The following is a 16234-nucleotide window of genomic DNA, read 5'->3' as shown; positions in this document are numbered from 1 at the left end:
ATTAAGCTAAGTACAAATTTGTCTCAACTTCTTTAAATTGTTCATACATTTTCCACAAATCCATGCACCAATGCTTTAGCTTTTTGTGTAATATCGAATTTTTTCTTGTCCAAAAAACGAAATACGGCTTTGATTTGATACCATGGCTTCAAAATCCTCAGAGCAGTAAGTTCCATTAAACTTTGAATAAAACGGAGCAAAGCATACTTTTAATCAAAATAAATTTTAAACCGTTTATTAACTAATTTATACAAAATCTATGTGATTTGAACTTTGAACGAAAAAAAAAAATATTTATTTAATTGATATTAACTAAAGAAGAAAGAGCAATAGCAACTAAGGTCTTCAGCTCAATGTGTGTACCAATTATATTTACAACTAGCCGAACAGGGCAAGCTCCGCTGCGCCTTCTTAAACTCGGTAATATCTTTGAATGTGAATACCGCATTCGTGCCGCTGTAGCCTATGTCCGCCTATGATGCTGAACGCCTGCGTTGGAATCCTGACGAGAACATCGGACAAAATTGAATGAGGTACTCCCCGAAGAGGTGTCGCACTGCGGCAGGCCGTTCGGACTCGGCTATAAAAAAGGTCCCTTATCATTGCTAAACTCAACTTGAATCGGACAGCACTCATTGATGTGTGAGAAGTTTGCCCGTGCTCGGTTCCTGGTCAAATTTTTACTCTATTGCCAAATGCCGTTCTTTTGAGTCCCATTTTACCGAATTGGTAAATATTTTCCGCTTTAGGGGGTATTTCGAGGGTGGTCATTAATGTAAATATAAGATTCGTGGTATACTTTCCAAAAAACATTTCATATGAGCCCCATAATGACATGATCGGTAAATAAGTTGCGTTGTTGTGTTTGAAGGTGGGGTGGACCCCAAGGTCTTTGTCCAATTTGCACACCAAATAGCTTTTATATAATATATCCTATATATCCATTTGGCGGGTTTTGGGTGGCTCCCGACCCCAGCAATAGACACCATTTTTTGTTTTTGGTGAATCACATTCGAATGAATCACATTATCAATCTCCGAGATCTGGTGCTTTTGAAAATTAGGGTAATGGGAAGCGCTTTTTAGGGGAGACATTTGGACTCAAATATGGATATCAAATTCGTGCTCCACTCTTAAATCTCTTTAATTTGAGCCCCATATTGGCATGGTCGGTAAATATGAACCGTTTTGGATGGTGTTTTGGGGCTGGGCGGCCACCGGCACTTTGAACTGATAGATATCAAATTCGTTCTTTACACCATACTGCTATAATCGGAAATGAAGTTCAGTTTAGGGGGTGATTTAGTGCTTACCCCCAAACACTTGGCTTCAGAATTGGATATAAAATTAGTTTTGTACTTTCAAATACCTTTCATTTGAATCCCGTATTGCCATAATGGGTCAATTAATATATCCGAAGTATTTTTAGAAGGAAAGGAGCCACCTAGACTTGAAGGCAAATATTAATTCCGTATTCGTAATCTACTCCCAAATATCTTTCATTTGAACCCATATAGCCATGGTCGGCTGATATGCCCATTTGGGGGTAGATATCGGATGGTGGCGTACCAAAGGGGGCTGATAGGCACAATATGGGTATCAAATGAAAGGTGTTAGATGCTAGAAAATGAATATCTCATATAATCATGATGCGACATATGCCCATTTGGGGCGTTTTTGGGGGGTGGGATGACCCCTACACTTCGATCTGAATTTGTATGCCAGATTCGTAATCTGCTCCCGAATACCTTTCATTTGAGCCCCATATTGATATGAACGTTAAATTTGTCTGTTTGGAGGAGTTTTGGGGTTAGGGCAACTTCCTGGGTACTTGGACAAAATTTTTTATGCCATATTCGCATTCTACTCTTCACTACCTTTTATTTGAAAATCATGTTGTCCTTAGAGTTTGGGTCCACTTTAGAGTTTGGGTGGTGTTAATGGGGTAACGGGGGAGGATCCGCCCCCTACCGATATCAACAAACAATAAAGTCTGTTCCTCCTTCCCGCCCATATTCGCAATTTACTCTCGAATACCTTTAATTTGAGTCCCATATTGTCATGATCGTTCAATAAACCTATATAAGAAGATGGGGTCGTAGATCACTATTTCGAGGAATGACTAGATTAGTATACCCCCATCCTATGGTGGTGGGTATAAAAAGGTTATGAATGTTAGATATCAATGTATTATCTCCCTTATTGATTAAGATATTCGATGATTTGGTGTATTTCAGAAGATGAAAGTGAGTTCAGGTAGGTAAAAGGATTATTCGGTCCAAAAATGCGATCTAAGGTGTCAAAATTTCGAACATCCCCCCCCCAGTAGGGACTCGAACCTTGCTCTGATTTCTCGTTTCAGCGATGAAGACCTAACAGTAGTGGCCTTGGAGAGACATCGCAAAACCATTACTGGGCCTGGTCTTCATGTACCTACCTTACGATGTGGACAAACCCTCTACAGACAAAGTTCGGGCCCCGGTCGTTTGGTTCAAGGAAAAGGGGCGTGACCTTGTGCTAGGCGGTGATATCAATGCACACCACAGTCTATGGGGAAGCACGGCTACCAACGGCAGAGGTGAGTCACTGTTTGATTACATTTTGTCCATGGACCTTAGGGGCCCCTACTTTCTACAACCGGATCAGGAAACAGTTTATATATATAACGCTTGTGACGAATAGTGACTTGGTAAAGGTTTTGGACTAGAACGTTCCCACCCAGTTATCATTTTCGTATCACTATAGGATATGTTTTCAGGTCGAGCATGAGTGGGGGAGGAGGATACCATACAGAAACCCGATGAGGACCGATTGGGAGAAGATCAGGGAACAGATGCAGAAAATGGGGCCCCTAGGGGGCCCTCTGGAGGACGCAAGGGAACTGGAGGCTGCAGTCGATCTTGTCACGGGATGCCTGAGCGAGGCTCTTTTTGAAGGCATGTCCCGAAAGATTACCGCTACGTAAAACCAACCAATCATGGTGGTCACCGGAGCTGAAGGTGCACAGGAGGAAGAGCAGAAGCCTTTTATGCCCTTCACCACTACTGTGGTACCGGGTATAGTAGCTTAGTGAATTTGTTTGTAACATCCGGAAGGAAGAGAGATAGACCCATTGATAAGTATGCCGATCGACTCATAATAACTTTCTGGTACGATTCACCTATGCCCGTCTGTCTGTCTATCCGTAATTCCATATTAATTTTTGTACAAAGTACAGGTCGCAGTTTTCATCCGATCGTCTTCAAATTTGGTACAGTCATCTTTATCGGCCAAGAGACGAAACTTATTGAAATTGGAAATGGAATCGGTTCAGATTTGGATATAGCTTCCATTTATATGTATGTGCTTATAGGGTAAGTGTAGGGTAATATACAGTCGGCACTGCCCGACTTTTGCCCTTCCTTACTGGTTAATTTTTTAATAAGGCCAAGAAAGAGAACACGGCGGAGGGTTGGGACGAGTATCGCAACGCCCAAGTTCAAGAAAGTGACGAGGAAGGCGAAGAGGAGTTCCTGGGCGAAATTCTGAGGGGAATTGCAAAGCCGCAGTGGGGCATCTTGGTTGCGGAAAGTGCTCTTTAAAGATCCCATCATGCATAGCTTCCTGAGGAGGGAGGATGGGACTTACACTGAGAGTGGGCAGGAGACGGTGGAACTTTTGATAGAGGCTCACTTTCCAGGTGGCAGGAAGAGATCGGCGATCAAGATATCGCAATTCCTGCATATGTGGCCCTAACGGATGACCTCAACAGGGATATCGTTGACGAGGAGAATATAGCGTGGACAGTCCGCACTTTCCGGCCATTTATTTCGGCCGGACCTAATGGAATTATCCCGGCATTGCTGTAGGAGTTCCTTGGACTCACCCCGCCCTGGCTTGAGCGGTTCTTCCGAGCGAGCCTGGCATGGTCCTATATACCGAGGGCATGGAGGGTGGTCAAGATGGTCTTTATCCCCAAGGCGGGAAAAATAAACCTCAGTACGATGAAGGATTATAGGCCTTTTAATCTGTCATCGGTTTTTGCTGAACGCATTGGAAAGACTGATTGACCTGAAGGTGAGAGGGGTAACTGACGCCAGAAAACTTCAGTGGAGCACAACACGCATACCTCAAAGGCAGGTCGGTGGCGAAGGCCCTTTACGAGGTCGAGACGTCTCTCTGAAAGAAGGAGTATACTTTGGCGGCCTTCTTGGATATTGAGGGGGCCTTCAATAATGTGGATATAGGATCGATAGTCGTCGCACTGGACCGGACGGGGATTCATCCCCTTATCTTCCAGTGGACCAACAATATGTTCTATGGCGGGATTATTAAAGCAAACCTGGGAGATAGTGTGGTCAGAATGCGGGTGACCAGAGGAACGCCCTAAGAAGGGGTTTTCTCACCAATTCTATGGAACTTCGTGATTTTTGAAATCCTGATGGATCTCAGTGGGGATGCCAAGACGATTATCGCTTATGCAGACGAAGTCGTGCAGCTGGTTTCTGGCGACGATCAGCGAGATCATGGAAGGGTCACTGAGGAGATTGTCACGATGGGCTACCAGAAATGGATTGAGGACCAACCCAGGGAAGACGGAGCTGGTTCTCTTCACGCGTAGATATAAGATACCGAAGTTCAGACTCCCGTCCTTGGACGGGGTCACCCTGCGGCTCTCGAAGGAGGCGAAGTATCTAGACATAGTTCTCGATTCGAAACTGTCCTAGAAGAGGAACACCGAGGAAAGAAGCCGTAAGGCACTGTGCACTTTTTACTCCTGCAGAAGGATGTTCGGTAGGAAGTGGGAATAACACCCAAGATGATTTATTGGAAGTATACGGCCGTCGTGAGACCAGTACTAACCTATGGAACACTGGTATGGTGGAATGCCGTAGAGAAGAGGACGCGTGCGAGGGGTTTCGAGAAGGTCCAGAGACCTGTGTCGGGATCACAGGGGAACTGAAATCCGCACCGCAGGCAGGCTTGGAGGCGATGCTGGACATGCAGCCCATTGAGACCTATATTCGGAACTGTGCCGCTAGGGTCGCGCTTAGGATGAGGGAGCTCGGCCTGCTGAAGGAGGTTGGTTGCGGCTACAGTTCGATTCTCGGTGTTATGGATGCGGAGGGTAGAATGAGGAGGATCTCAGAGTACTTGGCACCAGTGCAGACTGGAGTGAGGGCATTCGCGAATCTATTTCCTGGGAGGGACGAATGGAGGTCGAGTGTTGTACTTGAGGAGGATGAGACCTCGATCTACAATGATAGCTCCAAGATGGACTCAAGGACTGGATTGGGGGTCTACTATGATGAACTCAAAATCAGTATGTCTCTGTGGCTGCCGGACGAGTATACGATCTTTCAGGCAGAGGTCTGTGCCATTGCAATGGCTGCAAAGTAATTTCGAGTAAGGGATTTACCGCCCTTGAAACTCAGAATTTATGCGGACAATATGGCGGTATTTAAGGCCTTAGGTGTGAGGATGGTGAGGTCGTACTGCGTGGCGGATTGTTTGGAGTCCCTGTATAGGCGCCGGGCCCACAATGTGACGCTGACATGGGTTCCTGGGCATGAGGGGATTCCAGGGAATGAGGGAGCGGACAAGTGCGCCAGGAAGGTTCGTCTGCGCCGGGCGGAACGGTCGTAGGTCTTGCCTACATGCCATTTGTCGAGCTACTGAATACAGTAGATGGGAAAGCCAGGGCGGCGTCGATGGCGAGGTGGGACATGGTAGATGGTTGCCGGACTGCAAAGGCGGCGGTCTCCGACCGGAGGTGGACGAGATAGTTGCTGGCGTTCTATTAGAGGTCGATGAATACAGGGGTCATAAACGAACATTTGCTGTAGGCCGCATGTCGGCGCGCATGGGAATACCGCACAATGACTTCTGTATGAGTTGCCTTGATGGGGATGAAGAGAAGGCTATTGAGCACTTGCTGTGTTCACGTCCGGGTCTGCAGCGATGTAGGCTTTTCTCTCTGGGGAGCCGTTTCTTCTGTGATCTGGGTGAATTTGCGAATGTACCTCTGGCAGGTCTCCTGAGATTTGTTGAAGGGGAAAAGGATGGTTCCGATGGGGGATGCCATATGCTCCGGCGTAGGTACATCTGTGCTAGCGTGGGAATGAGCGTTTCTTCATCCCCCGCTTGGGTTTTCCATTCCTACTGTTTTTCTTTTATTCGTTTATAACCTCTAGTCTATGGTCTCACATCTTCTTTCTCTTCCCTTTCTTTCTCGGGTACCACAATGGGCCAGACTGGTCTCCGAGTGAATTCACCTTTGGTGGGCAACCCACTCAACCTCATCTAAGCTAAGATTCAGGTTATTGTTCAAATCGCAGTTGCAAATTCTGTTTGTCGGTATTTTCAGAAGATGTCCTTGTGTAATTTTCATATGCCCGAGCCTTAACCGTATTACCTTAACGATGTCCTTTCCATTCATTGAAAGAGAAAAAAACTGCAATATATGTGGACAGAAGAATCTTTTGTATACTCCTAACATTATTCGAAGCGTAAATTAAGTTGCTGCGCAAAGTTTGAATGATCGACTAAGAATTTTAAAATGAATATAACTAGATTAGTATAAACTCAGGTTGGGGAGGGCATAAAAACTAATAGAACAAAACTTACTATCTGTAAGCCAATGCAATGCCTCTATTATCCTCCTGAGTGAAGTTGGTTGATACGCCCATTGTAGTTACTATAAAGCAAATGTTTGAAATATATTTGTGGTAATTGATAATTTTAAAAATAATAACTTAAAGTAAGAGCATGCTAAGTTCGGCCGGGCCGACTCTTATATACCCTCCACCATGGAACGCATTTGTCGAGTTCTTTGCCCGGTATCTCTTTTTAGGCAAACAAAGGATAATGGATAAGAATTGCGATGCTGATGGAGCTCAATCAAGTTATAATCCAATTCTGACCATAAATGATTTGAATGTAAAAGACCATAGTTGCCCAAAAAGTAATTGCGGATTTTTCATATAGTCGGCGTTGACAAATTTTTTCACAGCTTGTGACTTTATAATTGCATTCTTTCTTCTGTCAGTTATCAGCTGTTACTTTTAGCTTGCTTTAGAAAAAAGTGTAAAAAAAGTATATTTGATTAGAGTTCATTCTAAGTTTTATTAAAAATGCATTTACTTTCTTTTAAAAAATCCGCAATTACTTTTTGGGCAACCCAATAGAAGTCATTGTGTAAAAATTCAGTCAATTCGTATAGGAGAAGCGCCCTTTAAGGGGCTCAAGACGAAAAATCGGGAGATCGGTTTATATGGGAGATGTATCAGGCTATAGACCGTTTCAGGCCATATTTGACACGCATGTTGAAGGTCATAGGAGAAGCCGTTGTGCAAAATTTCCGCCAAATCGGATAAGAATAGGGCCCTCTAAAGGGTTAAGAAGTATAATCGGGCGGTCGGTTTATATGACAGTTATATCAGGTTATAGACTGATTGGAAGTCACAACAAAACAACTCATGCAAAATTTCAACCCAGTCGTATGTGAACTGCGCCCTCTAGTGGCTCAAGAAGTCAAGATCCAAGATCGGTTTATATGGCAGCTATATCAGGTTATGTACAGATTTGCGCCACACTTAGCACAGTTGTTGGAAGTCATAACGATACACGTCATGCAAAATTTCAGCCAAATCGTATGAAAATTGCGCCCTCTAGTGGCTCAAGAAGTCAAGACCCATGATAGGTTTATACGGCAGCTATATCAGGTTATGTACAGATTTGCGCCAAACTTAGCACAGTTGTTGGAAGTCATAACGATACACGTCATGCAAAATGTCAACCAAATCGTATGAGAATTGCGCCCTCTAGTGGCTCAAGAAGTCAAGACCAGGTTATGTACAGATTTGCGCCACACTTAGCACAGTTGTTGGAAGTCATAACGATACACGTCATGCAAAATTTCAACCAAATCGTACGAGAATTGCGCCCTCTAATGGCTCAAGAAGTCAAGACCCAAGATCGCTTTATATGGCAGCTATATGAGGTTATAGAACGATTTCAACCATACTTAGCACGGTCGTATAAGAATTGCGCCCTCTAGTGGCTCAAAAAGTCAAGATCCATGATCGCTTTATATGACAGCTATATCAGGTTATTAACCGATTTCAACCACACTTAGCACTGTTGTTGGAAGTCATAACAAAATACTTCATGCTAAATTTCAGCCAAATCGTAGGAAAATTGCGCCCTCTAGTGGCTCAAGAAGTCAAGACCCAAGATAGGTTTATATGGCAGCTATATCAGGTTATCGGTCGGTCGGTCGAAGAAGTCAGGTTATAGACCGATTTAGATCGTACTTGGGACAGTAGTTGGTACTCATAACAGAACGGTATATATGGGAGCTATAGCTAAATCTGAACCGATATGGGCCATTTGCGATCCCCAACGACATACATCAATACTAAGTATCTGTGTCAAATTTCAAGCGGCTAGCTTTACGCGTTCGACCACCATCTAGATTTCGACAGACGGTCGGACGGGCAGACATGGCTAGATCGAATCAGAATGTCGAGGCGATCAAGAATATATTCGAGGTGCTACAAACGGAGTGGTGACTAGATTAGTATACACCCATCTTATGGTGGTGGGTATATAGGGTTGCCCAAAAAGTAATTGCGGATTTTTTAAAAGAAAGTAAATGCATTTTTAATAAAAGTTAGAATGAACTTTAATCAAATATACTTTTTTTACACTATTTTTCTAAAGCAAGCTAAAAGTAACAGCTGATAACTGACAGAAGAAAGAATGCAATTACAGAGTCACAAGCTGTGAAAAAATTTTTCAACGCCGACTATATGAAAAATCCGCAATTACTTTTTGGGCAACCCAATAAAGACATCATCACTTACAACATGATACCTCCAACACGGCTCTATTCACCAATTCTTCCAAATGTATAAATGAAATTTGGTTGCTCTGCAATTCACTTTGCAGCTGATCTTTCAAAATTGTTGCCACTCGATTGAAATCATTAAGAAGACTGATGAGTGTATTGTGGCTGAAGGCTGGATTTAGTTGTTTACGGCGTATTTTCCAGTCATCACCTAAATTGTAGAAAAAAAAAATGGGGAAATTCGAGATTAGAACAAAGATGACATTCAGTAGTTAGTCGTCCTTATGAATCTTTACCCTTTGCATGCAGCAAACCCTTATTGGCAAAGAAACCATTCTGCAAAAATGTTTTATTTAAACATTCTGGTGATGTCAGTACACCTTCCAAGGTAACAGGATCATCGACATACAGGAGGACACGATCGAATAGTAATATAGCCAAGGGAAATTGAAAATATTTGCCAAAATTGTGAATACTTGTCATAATACCTATAACCATAAAAGGAAATTATAAAACAAAATATGATTTGAAAACAAGTAAGAAAGCTCCTCTGAATCCGCTAAATCTGAATCCACCCCATGTCACTATCGACATACAACTAAGCCAGTAATCGGTTTGTTACTAATTACAAAATCCATAATTGTTTTCCATACCAATCCCCTAAGTTGGTTCATGTCTGGTGTCGTGTCTCCACCTAAGTACCGGTGTCTGCTAGCCGCGAAAGCCAGGCAATGACATAAGCTATGCTCCAACGTCTCATCATCTTCCCCACATGCCCTACACATGCTATCACTTGCCGCATCGAGCATAAGTGAGCTCGTAGTTCTATGTGTCCCGTTATGACATCAGAAGCTATACTAACCTTCTTCTTACTTCCATTCAGTAATAGCCTCCTTCTCTCACGATTCTGATCACCCCATAGGATTTTCGCCGTCCTACTGAATGTTTCGCTGTTCCACAGTGTTACATGCGGTTTTGTCGCCCACGCCCTTAAATCAGACTGCGTCGACCCGAAAGGTTTCGGGTTAACCAAGATTATTGACGGTAGTTCTCTGGCCTTCACTGCCAAATCGTCTGCCCTTTCATTCCCCCCTTACTCCGTTATGGTAGGGCACCAATTCTCAGAGAAAGCGTTAATCTCCTTCTTACACTGCCAGACTGATCGTGACCTTACCCTCCTGATTGTTATTGCCCTTATGGTCTATTTAATGTCCGTAAAGATGTTCACACTCGACGTCTTTGCGTTAGTACCACACCACCTTACACATTCCGTGATCGCCCGGATCTCCGCCTGCAGAACCGTATTATGGCAAGGCAATCTAAAACAGATCTCAGTCCCTGGGTTCTCAATGTAGACCCCCAGGCCCACTCTGTCTTCCAGCTTTGATGCATCTATGTAACATGATCTTCCAGATGGCAATACTAGGGTTCCGTCAATCCAAGACTGTGCCGTTGGCAGCAGTCCCTCGCACTCGACTTCAAGATTCATCTCAGGTATCCGATCGGAAACCACTTCCCATTCTTCCAGGTTTCCTATCGTCGCCTCGATTATACCGCGTTGATATGAGCTGCTCCCATCCTCAATCCATTCGCCCTTCGCCTTAAGTCTCATAGTCGCAGTGGCTGCCTCACACTTAATCTGCATGCCAATGGATCGAATATCTAGAATAGTCTCCAGTGCCCTAGTGGGCGTGGTCCTCATCGCTCCACCTATGCCAAAACAACATGTTCTCTGAACCTGTTGTATGGTCCTAATGTTGAACTTTTTCTCCATAGCAGTCCACCAACGTACTGAGGAGTTAGGCGTATTGGTCTAATCACGCTCCTGTAGAGCCAGTGAACTATCCTCGGATGGAAATCCATTTCAAGCCTACAGCCCGTCTTCCTAGTGCCAACTAACTATGAGCCTACTCAGTATGCTCCTGAATATGACACTTCCAATTAAGTTTCCTGTCCCAGAACACTCCTAAGTATTTGACCTTATCAGATATCGAAATCGTTCTACTGAGGAAACATGGTGCGTCAGATTTTCCCATCTTCGTCTTTCTTGTGAACAGGCAGGTTTCAGTCTTCTCTGGGTTAACACTGAGACCCCTGGGTCTAGCTTAGTCGTATGCCATATGCAAGACCTTTTCGGCCCTTCTGCATAGCTGGTTCGGATGCTTACCCCTAAGAAGTATTATTATATCGTCTGCATAGCAGACGGGTTCAAATCCCTCCTAAATCAGCATCCGTAATATGCCATTTATGGTGGTCACCCAAAGGAGTGGCGATAAAATGCCCTCCCATGGTGTGTCTTGTGTCACTCTCTCCCTTATATTTATGTCATGGGACACGCAATTTATCCATCTGTTCCTTAGCATATGGTTTATCCAGTCTCTAAGAACCTGGTCCACCTGGTACTGGTCTAAGGATTGGATCAATGTGTCGTTCCGCACATTATTAAATGCCCCCTCAATGTCAATGCAAACCGCCAATGTGTACGTCTTGACATCGAAGGATTCTTTTATTTTATGCACAACCTCGTGTAGGGTAGTCTCCACCAACCTTCCCTTGACATAGGCATGATGTTTTTATTTGAGCAGTTCACTGGATGTCCTACTCTTTATCATGGTGTTCACAATGCGATCCATCGTTTTGTGTAGAAAGGATGTAAGGCTAATAGGCCTGTAGGCATTTGGTGTCGCATATTTTGCCTTGCCAGGCTTGGGTATACTCACCACCCTTGCTTGCTGCCAGGCTTTCGGAGTATATACAAGACCTAGGCAGGATGTATAAATAATGACCAGATGAGGCGCCAGGTAGTCGGCCTCCTTTTGTAGTAACGCCGGGAATATTCCATCAATTCCAAGTGACTTAATGGGTTTAAAGCTCCTCAAGCCTACCTTGACCATAAATGATAAACCTTCGATCAACCTCATTATTCCGAAATTCCGGTGTCTCCGTGAGTCCAGTGGTATCCTGTGGAAAATGGGTTTTCATCAAAGCCTCAGGTCCTCTTTTGTTTCTGCTCTCACTCCCTTGTTGTCTATTAATGTTTCAATTTGAATATGGGCTTTTGAGAGAAATTTTTTCATCTTGGCGGCACGTTTTGCGGCTCTGGTTATTTTATTGTATTCCTTGAGCCGTGTGTAATACACATCTCAATATACTTCCGCCTTTTTACGACGTGCTCTGTTAAAAAGTCTGCAAACCTCTTTCCCAATATTGCGACTCTTCCCTATCAGCTAGGGTTTTTCTTGGGCTGATTTCCTTTCCCGAAGAGGACAACTATCTTCGAAGGACCCCACCAGTGCAGTCATAATCCTGTTGACATTTTCGTCAATGTCTTCTTTGCTTGGAAAATCTTAATTATAGTTCCCAAGTCTTCTTCTGAGTAGTCTTCCGAATTTTGGACATTAAAATTTTTATGATAAATAACGCAGGTCCTCGGCCTCAATCATTGGTCCTCCATTAGATGGGCTTCTTGGGAGTGGGTGATGGTCTCATCATCTGTTCCCTGTTCGTTAGGCTGCATTGCGTTTCCCGTCGCTGCGCTGCCGGATGTTTTAATGATAGGATCTTTGCACATCCTAGTCTTCCGAATCTTGAGAAAGATGGTAATGTTTCCATCTACGGGTCCCTGTTCGTTAGGCTGTATTGAGTATACCGTCCCTGCACTGCCTGATGTTCAAATATAAGGATCTTTGCCTATACTAGTCTTCCAAATCTTGAGTTAATCGGTTTTAGAGTTATGGTCGTATCGTGTGGTCCCTGTGCGTTAGAAGGCATTGAGTCATCTATCGCTGCACTGCGTTATGATTCGGTATACGGATCTCTATCCATCCTAGTCTTCCTAATCTCGAGAAAGTCGTGTTAGCCTCTACTGCCTGATTGTTTAGTACATAGATCTTTGCTTATCTTAGTCTTCCCAATGGGAGAGTCGTTGATTGTCTCGTCGTCGGCCCCCTGTCTGTTAGGCCTTATTGAGTGTCACACTAATGCACCGCCTGATGGCTCAATATGAGGATATTTGCCTGTCCTTGTCTTCTTAATCTTGAAAAAGACGGTCATGGCCCCGTAGCACGTCATGCCTATTGTCTTAGCCAAACTAGTCACGGGGACTTGATCAATGCCCACCACATGGAGAGTTCCTTCCTCCTTCTCCTCCCTGTGGAAAACCTCCCATTTCTCCACGGCCAACTCTTGTTTTGCTTGTTTAAGACTTCTGTCTATCCGTTCCGACCGTCGCCTTTGTGAGCTGTGGGATGTCCATCTTTCTCACAAGATCGTGCTTTGCGCCCCAGGGAGTGTGGATACTCATATCTCGATTCAGCTGTGATGACTGTTTCATTGACACTATCGCTGTCTGAATCCGAGTCGGAAACGCGATCTTTTCTTAAAGGCTAGGGACGAACTGTGCATCGCTTTCATTAATTAGTTTGACGACTAGTTGTTAGACTAAAATTAAAACAAGTAAAAGCGTGCTAAGTTCGGCAGGGCCGAATCTTGGGGACCCACCACCATGGATTCTGTTAAAATATGGAAGATATTGTATATCTGGTTATACATCGAATAGGACGAATTGAAAAATTTCAGTCAAATCGGACGAAAATTGCGGCTTCCAGGGGCTTAAGAAGGTAAATCGGGAGCTATGTCAGGTTATTCACCGATTCAAACCGTACTTGACACAGTTGTTGGGAGTCATAGCAGAACACGATGTGGATAATTTCAGCCAAATCCGATAGAAATTGAGGTTTCCAGGGGGTCAAAAAATCAAATCCGGAGATCGGTTTATATGGGAGCTATATGGTTATGAACCGATTTAGCACAGTTGTTGGAAGTCATAACAGAACACCTCAAGCAAAATTTCAGCCAAATCGGACCAAAATTGTGGCTTCCAGGGGTTCAAGAAGTCTACTCGGTTTATATGGGAGCTATATCAGGTTCTCGACCGATTGAGACCGTACTTATTGGAAGTCATAACAGAACACTGTGTGTAAAATTTCTGGCAAATCGGATGAAAATTGCGGCTCCAGGGGCTCAAAAAGTCAAATGGGGAGATCGTGCTGTATGGGATCTATATCAGGTTCTCGACCAATTTAGACCATACTAAATACAGTTGTTGAAAGTCATAACAGAACAACGCATGCAAAATTTCAGCCAAATCGGACAAAAACTATGGCTTGTAAGGGATTAAGAAGTCAAATCGGGAGATCGGTTTATATGGGAGCTATATCAGGTTATAGACCGATCGATATTAAGTATCTGTGCAAAATTTCAATCGTCTAGCTTTTCGCGTTCGACCTCTATCGTGATTTCGACAGACAGATGGACGGACGTAGCTAGATCGATTCAGAACGACGAGACGATCAAGAATATATTGGGTTGCCCAAAAAGTAATTGCGGATTTTTTTAAAGAAAGTAAATGCATTTTTAATAAAACTTAGAATGAACTTTAATCAAATATACTTTTTTTACACTTTTTTTCTAAAGCAAACTAAAAGTAACAGCTTATAACTGACAGAAGAAAGAATACAATTACAGAGTCACAAGCTGTGAAAAAATTTGTCAACGCCGACTATATGAAAAATCCGCAATTACTTTTTGGGCAACCCAATATATAAATATACTTAATGGGGTCTTAGAAGAATATTGCGAGGTGTTACAAACGGAATGATTAGGTTAGAATATCCCCATCCTATGGTGGTGGGTATAAAAATTTTTGAAGTAGAAGCATATGCAATTGGACCACTTCCTTGTAAAAATAACTAACCAAGCACATCACCCACCACCACAATACCCCTCCGCAATACTGATCTCTATCTTTCACACATTAAACTTTTATTGCGCATTTCAATAGGCCAAAATTTTTTTATCGATGAGGATTATTCGTAAAAAATTTCAAATGGATAGTTCTCTTGTTTTCGAAGATTCTTGTGGTAGATGCTCATGCCTAGTTTTGCTACAATGTCTAGACGAACAAGAAGTTATGTAAAAATATTTTTTTTTGAGAGTTACAGACCTCTTTTTAGATGAGTTTCAAAAAGAATGAAAATATGAAAATACCCCCTATATAATAGTTAAGGGTTATACTACATTATTATGTCCACCACCGAATAACGTCCACAATTGCAGCTCATCCAAACTAACCGATTCCAAAATATGACATCGTGAGACCCAAGAACCTCACTTTTTACTACATATTCAACTGAAATGTGGTATGTGAAGTACGCTTATGGTACGGAACAACAGTTTCGTACCACGAAAGCTCAGATTGATCCATAAGTAGATATACCCCCTTCCCCCCATGTTAACCAATTCCTTCTTGAGCCATTAGAAGCCATTCATTCGCTTATCTACTTTCTATAACATAATCCTCATTAAAACTGAGTAAAAAAATTTTAAAATTTTTATCACTTTCCTTACTTTCTTTACTTAAAGTATATGTCATTAAAACAATTCATAGCCAACTCAACTCTTTGGGTCCACAGAACACATCAATAAAATCCACAATGCTGGTTGTTGGATTACACCACGCCACCCATTAACTTGCCATATAAAATACCAACATTTTCGTTGTTTGTAAGCCACCATCGTTAATAGCACTAAAAGTCCATAAAAAATTGATTGCAAAGCCATTGCTAGTTTTGCAATATGAAAAAAGTATTTCTCGGCACACTACTAGCCCACTACGATAAGTGATTTTAATTTTTAATAGGTAATTTGTATGTACTATTACACTAAACTTATATAACACGTCTTCGAGATTATTATTCAATATTTTGTTGACAAATTTTATTTTTTTGTATTTTTATTTGTACACTTCTATTGTTACATGGATGTGAATACTTTGATAGACGATTGAGAAATGTTTGAAGAATTGAAAAAACAAATGCTTTATATGCTAAAAGAGGGAAATGTAATTGACATTTTTTATTGAATAGACAAAAACTGGTGAAACCGAGCTATGGGTTGCCCAAAAAGTAATTGCGGATTTTTCATATAGTCGGCGTTGACAAATTTTTTCAACGGCTTGTGACTCTGTAATTGCATTCTTTCTTCTGTCAGTTATCAGCTGTTACTTTTAGCTTGCTTTAGAAAAAAAGTGCGCGAAATTTTGTTTACATTTGTTTGTTTGGCGTCAATTTTAATATGGAGCCCACAAAGGAGCATTTTCGTCATATTTTACTTTATTATTTCCGTAAAGGAAAAAACGCGGAGCAGGTTGCTAAAAAGTTACGAGATGTATATGGTGGTAAGCCTTAAAAGCAAGCCAGTGTCAAAATTGGTTTCGCAAATTCCGTTCTGGAGATTTTTCATTTAAAGATGAGCCACGTTCAGGTCGGCCAAATGAAGTTGATGATGACCAAATCAAAGCATTAATCGAATTGGATCGTCATGTAACTGAGCGTGAGATAGGAGA

At 42.6% G+C, this 16234-nt stretch overlaps 1 protein-coding gene across 1 annotated transcript; it reads right to left on the bottom strand.

Moving 5' to 3' along the window:
* Window positions 1-41: 41 nt before the first annotated feature.
* Window positions 42-15610, bottom strand: LOC106085683 (probable cytochrome P450 318a1). Its single transcript, XM_013250022.2, has 5 exons — window positions 15288-15610; window positions 9126-9317; window positions 8846-9040; window positions 6606-6675; window positions 42-180 (listed from the first exon to the last, which is right to left on the bottom strand). The coding sequence occupies exons 1-5, from the start codon at window positions 15448-15450 to the stop codon at window positions 42-44; spliced, it is 759 nt and encodes a 252-aa protein (XP_013105476.2). The 5' UTR covers window positions 15451-15610.
* Between the last annotated feature and the right edge of the window lie 624 nt (window positions 15611-16234).

Source organism: Stomoxys calcitrans, chromosome 4 (genome assembly GCF_963082655.1).
Source record: "Stomoxys calcitrans chromosome 4, idStoCalc2.1, whole genome shotgun sequence".
Taxonomy (NCBI): Eukaryota; Metazoa; Arthropoda; class Insecta; order Diptera; family Muscidae; genus Stomoxys; species Stomoxys calcitrans.
Note: the sequence above shows the minus strand (reverse complement) of the source record. Positions and strands in the feature narration are given on the sequence as shown.